The sequence below is a fragment of the Leucoraja erinacea genome, chromosome 9 (assembly GCF_028641065.1).
Source record: "Leucoraja erinacea ecotype New England chromosome 9, Leri_hhj_1, whole genome shotgun sequence".
NCBI lineage: Eukaryota > Metazoa > Chordata > Chondrichthyes > Rajiformes > Rajidae > Leucoraja > Leucoraja erinaceus.
The window spans coordinates 50,870,947-50,887,230 of NC_073385.1; the positions used below are offsets into that span (position 1 = coordinate 50,870,947).

General features: G+C 41.2%; 1 protein-coding gene across 1 annotated transcript in view; it reads left to right on the forward strand.

Annotated features, from left to right (window-relative positions):
* LOC129700364 (cysteine-rich motor neuron 1 protein-like) overlaps positions 1 to 16,284 on the forward strand; it is a 191,288-nt gene that overhangs the window by 158,636 nt on the left and 16,368 nt on the right. The window contains exons 9-10 of the mRNA XM_055640788.1: positions 4,014 to 4,232; positions 13,320 to 13,535. Coding sequence (XP_055496763.1) covers positions 4,014 to 4,232; positions 13,320 to 13,535 — 435 coding nt within the window. The remainder of the gene's footprint in view (positions 1 to 4,013; positions 4,233 to 13,319; positions 13,536 to 16,284) is intronic.

Genomic DNA, 16,284 nt, shown 5'->3' on the forward strand with positions numbered 1-16,284 from the left:
ATTCACATATAAGGAATTTGCCTTGGTGTTCCACCCACAAATAACAACATGACATACAGTGACAGTTACGAATGACTCAGAAAACACTGAACATTGATAATCAATAATTAATAATTAATAAGGAGTAAGCCATTTAGAACGGAGACGAGGAAACACTTTTTCTCACCGAGAGTGGTGTGTCTGTGGAATTCTAATACTAATAATAATAACTTTATTTATAAAGCGCTTTTAGACAACATCAGTTACCACAAAGTGCTGTACATGGGAAGTCAACAAAAAGTTATTACAAACTACTAAAACCATTAAGACGACAGGACCATAAAAACAGTAAAAATTAAAAGACATTAAAAGCACTAAAACAGGAACAATGTCTCAGCCAGTGTCGAAAGCCAGTGAATAAAAGTGAGTTTTTAGGGAAGATTTAAAGATGGACAGTGAAGTTCAGGACAGGACAGGACAGTGAAAGATGACAGAGGGCAGTTCTCTGGATGCTTTCAAGAGAGCGCTAGATAGGGCTCTTAAAAATAGCAGAGTCAAGGGATATGGGGAGAAGGCAGGAACGGGGTACTGATTGGGGATGATCAGCCATGATCAAATTGAATGGCGGTGCTGGCTCGATGGGCCGAATGGCCTACTCCTGCACCTATTTTAGCAAATCCCAGTCCCTGATTCAGTATTAGCCTCTTTTTCAGTTCTCCGGCCTGTTGTTCCCTTTTTCTATTGTAAATAGTAAAGCACTTAATTATTTGTCTGATAATTCCCTAATTTCATTCATAATATCATCATTATTAGTTAGTAAGGGAAGTGCCAAGTATCTTTCCCTTCAGATATTTATCAATCATCCAGAACCCTTGCATCAATAAAGTTTTTTATTCCATGGAGTCGATGCTCTAGGAGGTACTGTTGGGTGCATTTTGTAGCAATCTGACCACTCAGTATTTGATTCTTCCCCTCAGACAACCCTCCAGGCCACACAACTGGTGGTGTTCGACATTAATGTTACAAAACTGGTCATGATGACCTTCCACAAGCTTTTCACCACTTCAAGTTAGGCATTGAGCCAATCTGATGATAGTCGCACGCCAAGTTCAAGCATAATGTCAATGCTTGGTCTACAAGGCAACCTGCCAGACCTGAAAGACTTGCCACCACCATCAATGGAGGCTGGTTGGTTGCCAAAACATTTTTTTTAGTCCTAGCTTTTATATCTCTCACTGATGAGTCTCTATGCTACATCTGTGATCAGAAGAAAGAGTAATAGTAGTTTGGGTGATCTTTGTGGCAGATCTTTAGCAGGAAGATTTCTGTATTTTGCAAGTTGGGAGTATCTTCCATGTCATTCCATTGGAATGAAAATAGTGATTCTAGGGAAATCCTCCTTCCTCAGCCAAATGTGGAACTGAATTCAGTGCTTGGATATTTGATGGTGCTCTGGAATTATCATGGAAAATATTATTTTCAATTTTGATTCTGGGTGAATGAATTTGATATAAATGTTTCTATGACTGAAATGCCACAGGAAAATCCTAAAACTCCTCTTAGAAACTTTTGAAAACTTAGGAAAACTCATGGTGGTTACATACACTCTGAAACGTGTTTCTTCCTTCCTCTGTCTTTTCTACAAAAAGCTCCTTCGCTTTCTCTTTTAATTATCTACTTTTCTGTTTCTGTATTTCTGTGATGAAAACAAACAGTCTGTCTTTCTGTCATGAAGCCTCTGAATGGTCCTTGCATTAGCTAGAGTGCTGTCTGATGCATCTCTATCTCATTGTGGACATTTAACCATCTCTGGAAATGTTGCACTACAATGCTGAGAACTATTTTCTGCATTCAGTATCTTTTCCTTTGCTCTACCTATTGAACTTGATTTTGGCTTGATTGTATCTATGTATAGTATTATCTGATTGATTGGAAAGCATGCACAAGACAACAATAAACCTAACAAACCTCAACTATAACGTAATCACTGCCACTTAACTTAGTTTAAATTAAGTGTTTAAATGGGTGAAAGCCAATCATAATCATAACTGAAGACTGCCTTAATGGTGTGCATCATTTAGCATGCAAAATAGATATGAAGACAGAGTTACCCTCAGACGTGAATGACACTCTTATATTGCGAATGCTTTACCTGCTTTAAGCAAACTGCATTCTTTTATTACATTTATTTCAGGCAAATGGAAATATGTATTATTAGAAATAGAGTGCATATAGAGGTTTTATTGGAGATAGCTTTCTTATTGTGTACAAAATGGAATTTATATTACTCTGTTATTTAAAATTGCTGCTATGGTGATTATATTACACTGGTATTTAAAATTGCTTCTGTAATTCATAAAATAGTTAGCTCTCCCAGTAAGATCATGGAAGATCTCTGTCCGATTAGGTTATGTAAATACCCATTACAGTCTGTATCTGAGCTGCTTAAATCATAATGTGTAAATACAAAGCAAAAAAAAAAATCTTACATAAAATAAATGTTGATCAAGCTGAATTTCTGTCTGTCTCTGTGTTTGTGTGTTTATCTTTGTCCTTCAATGTTATGTCCACCAGTGTATGAAAAGTGAGTCCTGTTGTTTTGAATAAGCTGCATAATAATAACATTGCCTACTTGAATGTAACTTGTTGGGATGTGTGAATGTGTGTCAGTCTTTCAAAATGGGAGTGATGAGAGTCAGTTACCCAATTCTACTGCTAACATCTCTGGGACTATGAGACCATAACGTGAGCAAAATATGTGATATTGGAAATGATACAAAATATAAAATATGACTATCACACAGATCATTGCAAATGTCAGTTTCAGTTTAATGATCTTCGGATTTCCCGTATAATTATTCATCTTGCATTTCGTGTGAAACTTTTTTGATGCTTTTTCAGTTCAGAGATGGACATATTTTATTAAATTATTTATTTGTTAACATTTCTCTCTCTGTTAACTGCACTTCAGCATTCATAGCGACCGAGAGAGTAGAAAAGCAACGTTTTCTCAGTCTCATTATCATCCACTTTGTAAAACGGTGTTTAAAATTAAATATCTTTCCCTGTGAAAAAAACTGTTGCCACTTACAATGTTTTCTCCTGTCACACTGTGCTAAGAAAATGGCAAATACATATCCACATTCCAGCATCTTCCAGTTAATGCATCTGTTTTGTATAATGGTAACATCTACAGAAAACATCAAAGTTCTTTCAGTCAAACAGAAGACTATCAAGGGAATAGATATTGCGGTACAGTAGCACATTGATCTTACCCTGCTTCCTACTTTTATATCTGACCCTAAACTGATCAAGTGAAAGTTGACTTTATTTGTTTTGACAGGATAGATCCTATGCAATGTGTTTTCTGGTTTGACTCCAGTTCCTACTGAAGATAGCTCAGAGCAGCTAATAATCCCACTTCGAGAGATCTGGAAATGCTGCTGCAAGATGGGAAATATTACAGTGGAAACTTGTGGCTGAGATAAATTGATAGAGTGGAGATGTTCATATTGTGTAATTAGCCATTGTTATACCTAACCTGGGATTTGACCTTCTAATATCGGGATTGAGATCAATTGATAGAGTTGAGGTGTTTGTACTCTGTAACCAACTGCCATTGTTACCATGGTATTCTCGATATGGAAGTCATCCATTTCCTGGTAGTGTTATCCCATCTTGGCAGATATATATTTTTAATAAGAACTATAAACAGAAAATGCTGGAAGATATTCAGCAAATCAGGATTAATCTGTGGAGGGAGACGCAATGTTAATATTTCAGCTTTCTGATAAAAGTTCTTCAACCTGAAATGCTAACTCTGTTTCTCACTCTCATGGATGGTGCCTGACCTGCCATTGAATATCACTAGCATTGCTGTTTCCCTTCCAGTATCTGAAGTATCATGCTTTTCCATATTTTCAGGTTGATTTGGAGAACTTTGCAACTTGACCGACAAGATTTAAGCCCTCAATGAAAATTGTGTTGAGTGAATTAAAATGTTCTAACATTTTCACACTTTGTTACTTTTGCAGAAGCCGATGTTCATCTCAGCACTACCACTCCTCCACTTCCTACCAGTTTCTGCTTGACTGCTAATGGCCATCGCTATGAAGAAGGAGAAGGCTGGCATGATGGCTGTAGGGACTGTTATTGTTATGGTGGAAGGGAGATGTGTGTGTTAATTACATGCCCAGTTCCAAACTGCCTCAATCCATTGGTCAGGCCTGGGCAGTGTTGCCCCACCTGTCAAGGTGAGTCACACCTTAATCAGATTAGGTGCACAGTAAATGTTTTCTGTGTTGGATATGTCGGTGAGCACAATATGTCTGTCTTAAATAATATGGTCATGAGTATAAAACTCTTCAAACATATAAAAATAATTAAAGGATCAATTTTTAATATGTTTCACTCACTGTGCAGCAAGGAGTTTTTCATGATAGGAGAGGGAAGCAGGAGATCAGATAACAGAGGTCGGGGTAATTATATCCATGAAAAATGAAGGAGTATCCCCTGCAAAGTACAGTTCTCCAATTTAAACCAAAAAATGTATCGTTTTCTAACTAATGGGAATAGTAAGTGACACTGTTCCTCCACACCTGATATCTAGATTCTTCTTGAGCAGATTAATGGAAAATTAATCACTATATCGCTATCATTAGTCATGTTGGTATAGAGGCAATGAAGTAGCCATGTTTTCAATGAATGGCCATCATGTATGATTGCTGCAAAATCATATCAGATAGAAAGGTTATAAAGCTGGCAGGCACTCGGAGTGGAAATGTTACATGGAAGCTATGGATGATATAGAGTTAGATGATAGATGATACAGTTGAAAAGTAGAAGCCAAGCACAGGCAGACTTTACTCAGAACTGCTGTAGATTTGGGAGCAACAGCAGGAGGAGATTAGCAAGAGATACGACTGATTGGCTCTAGCCCGAGTGGGAGGAGAGAAATGAGTCAGTGCCGGGAAAACAGTTGCAAACTGAGGAATTTGGTTTGTAAATTGGTAAATCAGGCAATTTATCAGTCAATTTAAGCAAGACTGCTCTTAGGGAGTGGCAGTGAGTGAGCGGCCTTGTGAGGGAACTGCCCTGTGAGTCTTTGGCTCGAGAGTCTTCGAGGAGGATGAGGAGAGGAGACCACGCAATACGCTTGAGAGGTAGAGACGAAAGAAGGAGATGTCAGGCAAGCTGATTCAGTGCAATGCTTGCAGTATGTGGGAGGTCAAGGACACCACTAGTGCCTCTGGCTGCTACAAATGCGAGACGTGCATCCAGGTAGAGCTCCTGAAGGACAATGTTGGGGAACTGGAGAAGCAAGTGGATGACCTCCGGTTCGTCCGAGAAATGGAGTCGTTCCTCGACAAGTCCTACAGTAAGATTGTTACACCTAAGGTACTGGAAGAGAGAAGGTGGGAGACAGTGAGAAAGGGAGGGAAGCATGGAATGCCAGCGTACCCGGGTGGTGTACCTCTTGTAAACGGGTTCACCCGCTTAGAAGCTGTCGGGACAGAAGACGTGTTTACACTGAGCGGTGGACTGGCTTGCGATGCGAATAGGGCTGTGGAGCCAAAACCAAAAAGGCCTAAGGCAGGCAACACCATTGTAGTGGGAGACTCCATTGTGAGAGGTACGGACAGGGGTTTCTGCGGCAACAGACGGGATGCAAGGATGGTGTGCTTCCTTCCTGGTGCCAGGATCCAGGATGTCACGGACAGAGTGCAGAAAATCCTCAAGGGCGAAGGTGAACATCCGGAAGTGGTAGTGCATGTCGGCACAAACGATGTCGGAAAGAAGGGGATGAATATTCTGCAGCGTGACTTTAGAGAGCTCGGAAAAATGTTGAAAAGCAGGACCTCCAGGGTTGTTATCTCCGGTTTGCTTCCAGTTCCTCGTGCTGGCGAGAGCAGGAACAGGGAGATACGGGACCTGAACGTGTGGCTGAGGAACTGGTGCACGGGGCAGGGATTTAGATTCTTAGATCACTGGGATCTGTTTTGGGGTAAGGGGGAACTGTACAAAAGGGACGGATTGCATCTTAACAGGTGTGGGACCAGCATTCTGGCAGGCAGGTTTGCCACTGCTACACGGGTGGTTTTAAACTGAATAAAGGGGGTGGGGTGTCGAATGGGATAGTGGAGGATGGAGTTAAAGGGAAAGGGTTTCTTAAATGTGTGAGCGTAGAGACAGAGGGGTGTAAAATGAGGGTAGAAGCAATAGGTAGCAAGGTGAAAAGTAAAAGTGGCAGGCCGGCAAATCCAGGGCAAAAATCAAAAAGGGCCACTTTTCAGCATAATAGTATAAGGGGTAAGAGTGTTGTAAAAACAAGCCTGAAGGCTTTGTGTCTCAATGCAAGGAGCATTCGTAATAAGGTGGATGAGTTGAATGTGCAGATAGCTATTAATGACCATGATATAGTTGGGATCACGGAGACATGGCTCCAGGGTGACCAAGGCTGGGAGCTGAACATCCAGGGATATTCAATATTCAGGAGGGATAGACAGAAAGGGAAAGGAGGTGGGGTAGCGTTGCTGGTTAGAGAGCAGATTAACGCAATAGAAAGGAAGGACATTAGCTTTGAGGATGTGGAATCGATATGGGTGGAGCTGCGAAACACTAAGGGGCAGAAAACGCTAGTGGGAGTTGTGTACAGGCCACCTAACAGTAGTAGTGGAGTTGGGGATGGCATCAAATAGGAAATTAGAAATGCGTGCAACAAAGGTAAAACAGTTATAATGGGTGACTTACATATAGATTGGGTGAATCAAATTGGCAAGGGTGCTGAGGAAGAGGATTTCTTGGAATGTATGCGGGATAGTTTTCAAAACCAACATGTAGAGGAACCAACGAGAGAGCAGGCTATTCTAGACTGGGTATTGAGTAATGAGGAAGGGTTAGTTAGCAGTCTTGTTGTGCGTGGCCCCTTGGGCAAGAGTGACCATAATATGGTTTAGTTCTTCATTAGGATGGAGAGTGACATCGTTAATTCAGAAATAAGGGTCCTGAACTTAAAGAAAGGTAACTGAGGGTATGAGACGTGAATTGGCCAAGATAGACTGGCGATTGATTCTTAATGGGTTGACGGTGGATATGCAATGGAAGGCATTTAAAGACTGCATGGATGAACTACAACAATTGTTCATCCCAGTTTGGCAAAAAAAAAATAAATCAGGGAAGGTAGTGCATCCGTGGATAACAAGGGAAATCAGGGATAGTATCAAAGCGAAGGATGATGCGTACAAATTAGCCAGAAAAAGCAGCCTATTAGAGGACTGGGAGAAATTCAGAGACCAGCAGAGGAGGACAAAGGGCTTAATTAGGAAAGGGAAAATAGATTATGAAACAAAACTGGCAGGGAACGTAAAAACTGACTGCAAAAGCTTTTATAGATATGTGAAGAGAAAAGATTAGTTAAAACAAATGTAGGTCCCTTGCAGTCAAAAACGGGTGATTTGATCATGGGGAACAAGGGCATGGCAGACCAATTGAATAACTACTTTGGTTCTGTCTTCACTAAGGAAGACATAAATAATCTGCCGGAAATAGCAGGGGCCCGGGGGTCAAATGAGATGGAGGAACTGAGTGAAATCCAGGTTAGCCGGGAAGTGGTGTTAGGTAAATTGAATGGATTAAAGGCCAATAAATCCCCAGGGCCAGATAGGCTGCATCCCAGAGTACTTAAGGAAGTAGCCCCAGAAATAGTGGATGCATTAGTGATAATTTTTCAAAACTCTTTAGATTCTGGAGTAGTTCCTGAAGATTGGAGGGTAGCTAATGTAACACCACTTTTTAAAAAGGGAGGGAGAGAGAAAACGGGGAATTACAGACCAGTTAGTCTAACGTCGGTAATGGGGAAACTGCTAGAATCAGTTATTAAAGATGGGATAGCAGCACATTTGGAAAGTGGTGAAATCATTGGACAAAGTCAGCATGGATTTATGAAGGGTAAATCATGTCTGACGAATCTTATAGAATTTTTCGAGGATGTAACTAGTAGAGTGGATAAGGGAGAACCAGTGGATGTGTTATATCTGGACTTTCAGAAGGCTTTCGACAAGGTCCCACATAAGAGATTAGTATACAAACTTAAAGCACATGGTATTGGGGGTTCAGTATTGATGTGGATAGAGAACTGGCTGGCAGACAGGAAGCAAAGAGTAGGAGTAAACGGGTCCTTTTCACAATGGCAGGCAGTGACTAGTGGGGTACCGCAAGGCTCAGTTATGGGACCCCAGCTATTTACGATATATATTAATGATTTGGACGAGGGAATTGAATGCAACATCTCCAAGTTTGCAGATGACACGAAGCTGGGGGGCAGTGTTAGCTGTGAGGAGGATGCTAGGAGGATGCAAGGTGACTTGGATAGGCTGGGCGAGTGGGCAAATGATTGGCAGATGCAGTATAATGTGGATAAATGTGAGGTTATCCACTTTGGTGGCAAAAACAGGAAAGTAGATTATTATCTGAATGGTGGCCAATTAGGAAAGGGGGAGATGCAACGAGACCTGGGTGTCATGGTACACCAGTCATTAAAAGTAGGCATGCAGGTGCAGCAGGCAGTGAAGAAGGCGAATGGTATGTTAGCATTCATAGCAAAAGGATTTGAGTAGAGGAGCAGGGAGGTTCTACTGCAGTTGTACAGGGTCTTGGTGAGACCACACGTGGAGTATTGCGTACAGTTTTGGTCTCCTAATCTGAGGAAAGACATTCTTGCCATAGAGGGAGTACAGAGAAGGTTCATCAGACTGATTCCTGGGATGTCAGGACTTTCATATGAAGAAAGACTGGATAGACTCGGTTTGTACTCGCTAGAATTTAGAAGATTGAGGGGGATCTTATAGAAACTTACAAAATTCTTAAGGGGTTGGACAGGCTAGATACAGGAAGATTGTTCCCGATGTTGGGGAAATCCAGAACAAGGGGTCACAGTTTAAGGATAAAGGGGAAATCTTTTAGGACCGAGATGAGGAAAACATTTTTCACACAGAGAGTGGTGAATCTCTGGAATTCTCTCCCGCAGAAGGTAGTTGAGGCCAGTTCATTGGCGAGATTTAAGAGGGAGTTAGATGTGGCCCTTTGGCTAAAGGGATTAGGGGGTATGGAGAGAAGACAGGTAGGTACAGGATACTGAGTTGGATGATCAGCCATGATCATATTGAATGGCGGTGCAGGCTCGAAGGGCCGAATGGCCTACTCTTGCACCTATTTTCTATGTTTCTATGTTTCTATGTCTATGATGTTCTCAACTTTTCAGAGAAAGATATTACTGGTATAAAACAACTTTTACTTTTGGCTTTGCCTCTAACACTGCATGATACTGTACTGAAAAATGCAGGAGAATACTTGTGTTCCTTTCCCTTGATGTAAATACAATTTTAAAAGCGCTGTCAAGAGAATTATAGTGAAAGGAAAGTTTAGGAGGAAGTATATCTTGAGCATAACTTCAAAGGTAAATGGAATTTTATTTCTGGACATTCAGTTCCAAAACTTGATTTTCCACAAATGAATGTAACATGTTAAGACTCCTACCATCTTTAATCTCTGATGTTAGTTCCAGAATAACCTTGCGTGTCCCAAAACATCTGCATTCACTTAACATTTCATCGGTGCTTTGCATTGACCTCTACGATGTTGTGCAAGTGCTCAGCAGAAGTTTTTTCAGCCTGTTATAAACTTGTTACTCTTGGGTCCCATCTGATAAGAATCTATGCCAGACTAATCTGGATGTTAATTTATAACAACAGGTCTGCTACACCTGCTTTATTTTTATGCCTTTACGTCCACAAAGGCAGTTTTAAAATACATAATGTTTAATTTAATTGCTAGCATCTGAGGGTCAGTAACTTTGTATATGATAGTAACCCATTAATATCTCACAGATTTGCCTCCTCAATTTATATTACAGGACATCGTACTAACCACCAGTGTACAAATATTTAGTGTAGGTTTTCTAAGCCTAATCCAACAATGTGAACAATTTCCTGATATTTGCCATTAAGACTCACAAATTAATAAATTGCCTCATGATTTATTTAAAAAAAGATGAATTTCATAAATTTTTATCTGGCTTCTAAATTGGGCAATTGAGCAGTAACAGTTTACCTTGAAATTCTTGGTAAAATCAAATTTCTAAACAGTAGTTCCACATAAATTACAACTAACTATTAACCTTGATATAAACATCTGTATTTTTATTTTATTTTCATTAACTTAATTTAGCTTAGTTTCAATAGTTCAGTTTAATTTGTTTTCTTAATCCTTGAAGGGTTTACATGGTTCCTTCTATTCCATTCTCCAGTATGTTTATCTCTGAATTCCTCCCAAATTTCTTCCAACATCACAAACTTGAGCAATATCTCATCATCTCAGCTGTGGTCTTAAGTTCCCATCTACCATTAATTGTGCTTGATACCTTCCCGACCTCATTGCTTGATACCTTCCCGACCTCTTCTCCCCCTCCTCTGTATTGGCAATCTACTGCCCACTGCAGTTCGGAAGGAAGTCATGGACTTCAGTATGAAGGCATTCACCTGCGGAAATATCAAGGGTCCTAAAGATCTGATACCAGTGTTTCTGATTGTCGGTTCCATTAGAGCACTGGCCATTGCACCCAGCCGCGGAGTGGAGCAGAGACTCCCTGACTACAGAGTCCAAAGCACCTCGCATCTCTCAACTTTATTCCACAGAGTGTTGGTGGTGGAAGGGCATTCCCACACATTTGGATATAATGCAGGGAAAAATACATGCACAAAATTAAAACTATTATTATATGTTATTTTAGTGTTTTTACGCACCTTAATTTTTCAATGCCTTTAACTTTTTTTGGTTATTTAAAGTCATTTTAATTGATTAGCACCTCACAGCTTTTGACCGCCAGTGAGCCTATCAAAAGCTATTGGGCTGTTCTGGGTGGGGGGGGGGGGGGGGGGGGGGGGGGGAAATGGCTTCAGGATATGATCCCTTTGGCCTACTTGCGGCTTGGAGCTGACTCTTTTTCACCAGACGATTGTTGGATACCAAAGGTTGTCTAATTCAGCCCTCCACATCTGTAAAATGTAACTTCAGGTAGAGGGGGATTGCAAGCAGTTGGCTGCTCAGCAGACTGCTACTGGAAGAATATAGCTCGTGAAGATTGCTTGTAGTCATCCCCTTATCTGTAGTCTGGAGACCACCGTGTCGTGATACTCTAAAATTCCTTTTGTTTTTATTTGAAACATATAGACAGGAAATGCTGGGAAAACTCAGGGTCAAGTATCACCTGTGGCTAGAGTCAGTTTCCAGGAAGGGGGAAGAGGGTTAGGTAGAACAAAGGAAATGTCTGTGCAAGGGGGTTGCTATGGCTTATTGGCAGCAGATACCAGCACAGTGAGTTTCTTGGTCTATGTTATGTGTTATTCATGGTAAAGTGGTTGGGAGGCCAGGCATGTTGCACAGAGTCTAGATGTTTCAAATAAAAACAAAAGGGATTTGAGAGTATCACGGCATGGTGGTCTCCAGACTACAGATAAGGGGATGACTAAAAGCAATCAACACCACAGGTCAGGAATGCCCTGGGTCAATAAAGCAGGGAGGCAGCATCTCAACCAGCTGCACTATGCTATCCCATTTTCAATGCAAGATCAGGCTGGCCAGTTGCTGATGAAGCACTGACATTATTTCAGATACAATATTTGTTTGCTGGCTCCTGCCTGACACTGCCTGAGTGAACGGGGCAATCCTTTCTGTGAAAAACATTAGTGCTCAGTAATAAATCTTGCTGTTATGCCATCAACCTGTAAATTGCTCATGTCTGAACATTTTGTTTCTGTTTCCCATTAAAACTGCATAATTGCGTTAAACCTTGAATCCATTAAAAAACATTTGAGACTATCTAAATTTACAGATCTTTTATGTTCTATGATTTCTATTCGTCAAATTGGACGAGATCTTGCTGATGTGGGCTCTCCGCACACACTTGTCACGCACACTGTGCAGAACTGGTCCAGCTGCCAGTGCCCCTAATGCATGCGAGACCTCAGCAGCATTATCTGCATCAAGTGGATCGAATAAAGCCCTGCTTCCCACAGCAATCCCGCTGAAAGCATGAGGGCCGGCAGAGATCATCTACCTTCCCCATCTCCCCCATCAAGGCTTTGAGGGGTTTTAAATGACTATGGCATTCAGAAAAATAATGGAAAATTGAATTGATATTCTAAAATGTTAAGATAAATTCAGAAAAACAGTTGCATAATTAAAAATATCAAACTGAAATAATTAAAATAAATTATAATTAATCATAATATGATCATCTTTAGCTGCAGTTATCTTCAACACACCACACATTATACTTGTGAATTACTTATATTTTCACATACACATGCCAAGGTTATTTTTCTTCATGTTGGGGCACCATTCAAATGTGTGCTGTGCCTCTTTTTGCTTACGATTCCCAGTACAAAGAAAGTTGAAACACTTGTCACTTCCATTAATTGGAACTGTAATCATGAGCTCCACTTGCTCCATGTTTCAACCTTTTTGATTTTGAAATCAACTTTGTTGGTTCCTCATGCCTTTCATATTTACTAAAATTGAAGAAAATATGTCAAGAAAAGGTTATGCCTCGCCCTTTTTAAGCCTTATTTCCAGCGTGAGAGTTGAAACAGCCACACTATCTATTTTCTGCTCACTGCAGTTTCACATCACTGTCCAGACCTTTCATTCCTTCAGCATAATGCCCTGTTGCATCTTTCCCCATATAAATTATTATAGTATTTACACAGTACCCTGTACTATGTTTACATATCTGTTGTGCAAGTAAGAATTTAATTGTTCCGTTTCGGGACATGTGACAATAAAATACTCTTGACTCTTCCATCCATAAGTGGGACTACTGCCAATGAGGTGGAGCAAATACAAATTGTTGTTACAGTATAAATTATGGTACAGGTCCACCATCAATTGTCTGGCACCTTTGGGTCCAGAGCCTGGACGTATTATCTGTTTTGCGGAACCTACAGAGGTCACGGCCTCGGAGGGGCCAAGGGATCGGCCCGCAAAGTCGGCCACAAAAGTCGGCTATGGGAACTAATCTGGTGGCTCCTGGCCAGGCCGGAGTTCCAGAGCCCTGGCCACTGGCAGGAAATTCGAGCCAATGAGCTGGAGATCGGCTGCCTTACCCAGCCCAGATGCCACATTTTCGGAGGGACTAGTGGGGGGGGGGGGGATTTCAAGTGCTCTCCTTAATTTTGTCCGGATTAAAGGAGGCGAGGGGCCACCAGTTGCCGGAAAATCGGTGATGGACCTGCAGTAGTTTGCTATGAGTTCTCTAATACAAAATGTTTGTTAATGTTCCACAGATGAGCCAGGCAGTGGACAGCCTGATATGGTGGACCTTGCTGTCTGCCAAGCACCAGGCGGGGAATACTATTTGGAGGGTGAAACATGGAACTTGGACAGTTGCACACAGTGTACCTGTCATAGTGGACGTGTGCTGTGTGACACTGAGGTCTGCCCACCACTCCTTTGCCAAGCACCAATCAAAGAATCAGGTGCTTGTTGTCTGACTTGCCCAGGTGAGTAACAAGTGCAGCAGGTTATGACATTTCCAAGTCATGAGGATAATAGATATTCTCGTTAAATAATTCGTCATGCTAAATCATCAAAGGAAACTTGGTTTAGTTTTAGTTTAGTTTATTGTCACGTGTACTGAGGTACAGTGAAAAGCTTTTGTTGTGTACTAACCAGTCCGTGGAAAACAATACATGCTTAGAACCGAGCCATCCAAAGCGTACAGATACATGATGCATGGAATAATGTTTAGTGCAAGGTAAAGTTCAGTTACATCTGATCAATGATAGTCCGAGGGTCTCTGATGACGTAGATAATAGCTCAGGACTGCTCTCTAGTTGTTGGTAGGATGATTAACCCCATGAAGATCAATTAACCCCTTATATTTTAATTGCCCCATTTAATTGCATCATTTAGTCTCTGAGGGAGGCACCTTAATGAACCGATTGTCCAATCTTCAACATGGGTGTGTTGCAGGGAACGGGAACTTTAATGTCTTTCAACATTTTGTCGCGTTTTCCAGTGTAATGTGTGACTGCTAATGGAGAAAATGATCATAAAAAATTATCTATTTATAACACCATCTGCAATTGTTTCCCCAAATGTAATCTCACTTTAAAGGAACCTTGTGATTGCAGGGCAGAGAAAGTGCTTTTTTTATCAAATCTTATAGTGTTTGTTACTGAACAACAGCACTCTTGTGAATAGACACAACATGCCAGAGTAACTCAGTGGGTCAGGCAGCATCTCTGGAGAGAAGGAATGGGTGATCCATTCCTTCTCTCCTGAGATGCCACCTGACCCGCTGAGTTACTCCAGCACTTTGTGTCTACCTTCGATTTAAACCAGCATCTGCAGTTCTTTCCTGCACTTTCATGAAAGCAGGTGTGCCTTTAGAAATGAATTACAGCTGCTTCTTCAAATCAATCCAAACCATACTGTTGTTACCTTTCTGTGAAGGTACTTGAATAGCCAATTGTCAATGAACTTTTTGGCTCTTTTTAAGTACATTTTGGACTTCTGGCCTCATCTGATATAAAAGTGAATTTGTAACTAACAGTGATGCAGATTAATGGATGCCATGAATATGTTAAAAAAAAAAAAAGACCCAGGTAAAGATAGAGCCACAACAAACTGCAGCTGCTGGTTTACAATAAAAGACACAAGTTCTCGAGTAAACTCAGGGAGTTGAGCAACAACCCTGGAGAGCATGGATAAGTGACGTTTCGGATCAGTACTCTTCTTCAGACTGATTGTGTGTGTGTGTGTGGGGGGGGGGGGTGACTAGAAGATAGATGGGGCAGGACAAAAAAGGACACAAAGTGCTGGATTAACTCAGCGGGTCAGGCAGTATCTCTGGAGAACTTGGATAGGCGACGTTTCGGGTCAGGACCCTTCTACAGATTGGCAGAACAAAGCCTGGTGAGTGGATGCAGGTGAGGAGATTTTGATAGACAGTTGGTTGAATAAATGCCAGAATTTAAAAGATAAGTGGTGTGAAATGAGGATAGGAATGAATTATGAAGCCAGAGCAAGGGATATAGGTGGAATGGAAGGGTGGAAGGAGTAAAATGGGTGCTAATCCAGGTGGGCGCAGGAGGAGGGGGAAGATTAAAAAAGAGAAATAAATAGTAGGTTAGTTATCTAGAAATTGTGGAATTCAATGATCAGGCCATTAGGTTGTAAGCTACCCGAATGGAATATGAGGCGCTGTTTCTCCAGTTTGAATACGGCTTCACTCTTGCAATGGAGGAGGCCCAGGCCAGAAAGATCCAAGATTCAGCAGGCTTCAGCAGACCAAACATAAGTGATCAGCGAGATGGTCACTGAATCTACGCTTGGTTACACAATGTAAAGTAGACCACATCGGGAACACTGAGTGTAGTAGATGAGATTAAAGGAGATGAAAATGTACCTGTCTTACCTGGAAGGTCTGCTGGGGTCCCTGGATGGAGGTGAGGGAGGAGGTATAGGTACAAGTGTTACCTCTCCTGCGGTTGAAGGGGAGAGCACCAATACCTAAAGAATTATGAGAAAGGTCTGGATTTTTTTTTCCAAGTGTGGAGTGATGGCAAGAAAGATAATGGAGGAAGAACCATTGGGTATATTTCTCCTTGATGCACTCATACTTTTTGTCCACTGTAACGTAACCACCTCACCACATGTAAATGACTAGTTTTGTTTGATTATTGATCTAGAGCTATCTCACTGGCGTATGTATTAATCCAACTCAGTAAGTGGCAAATGTTGTTTGTTTTTTTATCCTATTTTATTTTGTTTCAAATGTCAGCTCTTCGTCCTCTTGTCCATTTATTAGCCAGCTTCTCTAAGCAGTGACAAATGAAACACTTTGCTGCACATATCTCTCCTGTACAATGAGGTATACATGTAACCTTGGGGCCCTGTCTTTTATGTGTTCAAGAAGGAACTGCAGATGCTGGAAAATCAAAGGTAGACAAAAGTGCTGGAGAAACTCAGCGGGTGCTGAAGAAGGGTTTTGGTCCGAAATGTTGTCTATTTCCTTCGCTCCATAGATGCTGCCGCACCCGTTGAGTTTCTCCAGCATTTTTGTCTGCCCTGTCTTTAATAATCGCTACTAAATTTTGTGTAGAGAAATGTAGCTAAATCACATCAGAATGTGCCTATAAGCAGCATTCCTGCAACACATACTGCAGGAATCATCTCTGGCAAGTTGGATAGTGTTTAATTATAGATAATTTAATACAATATTAAGCTTTTTTGCCATTATAAGTT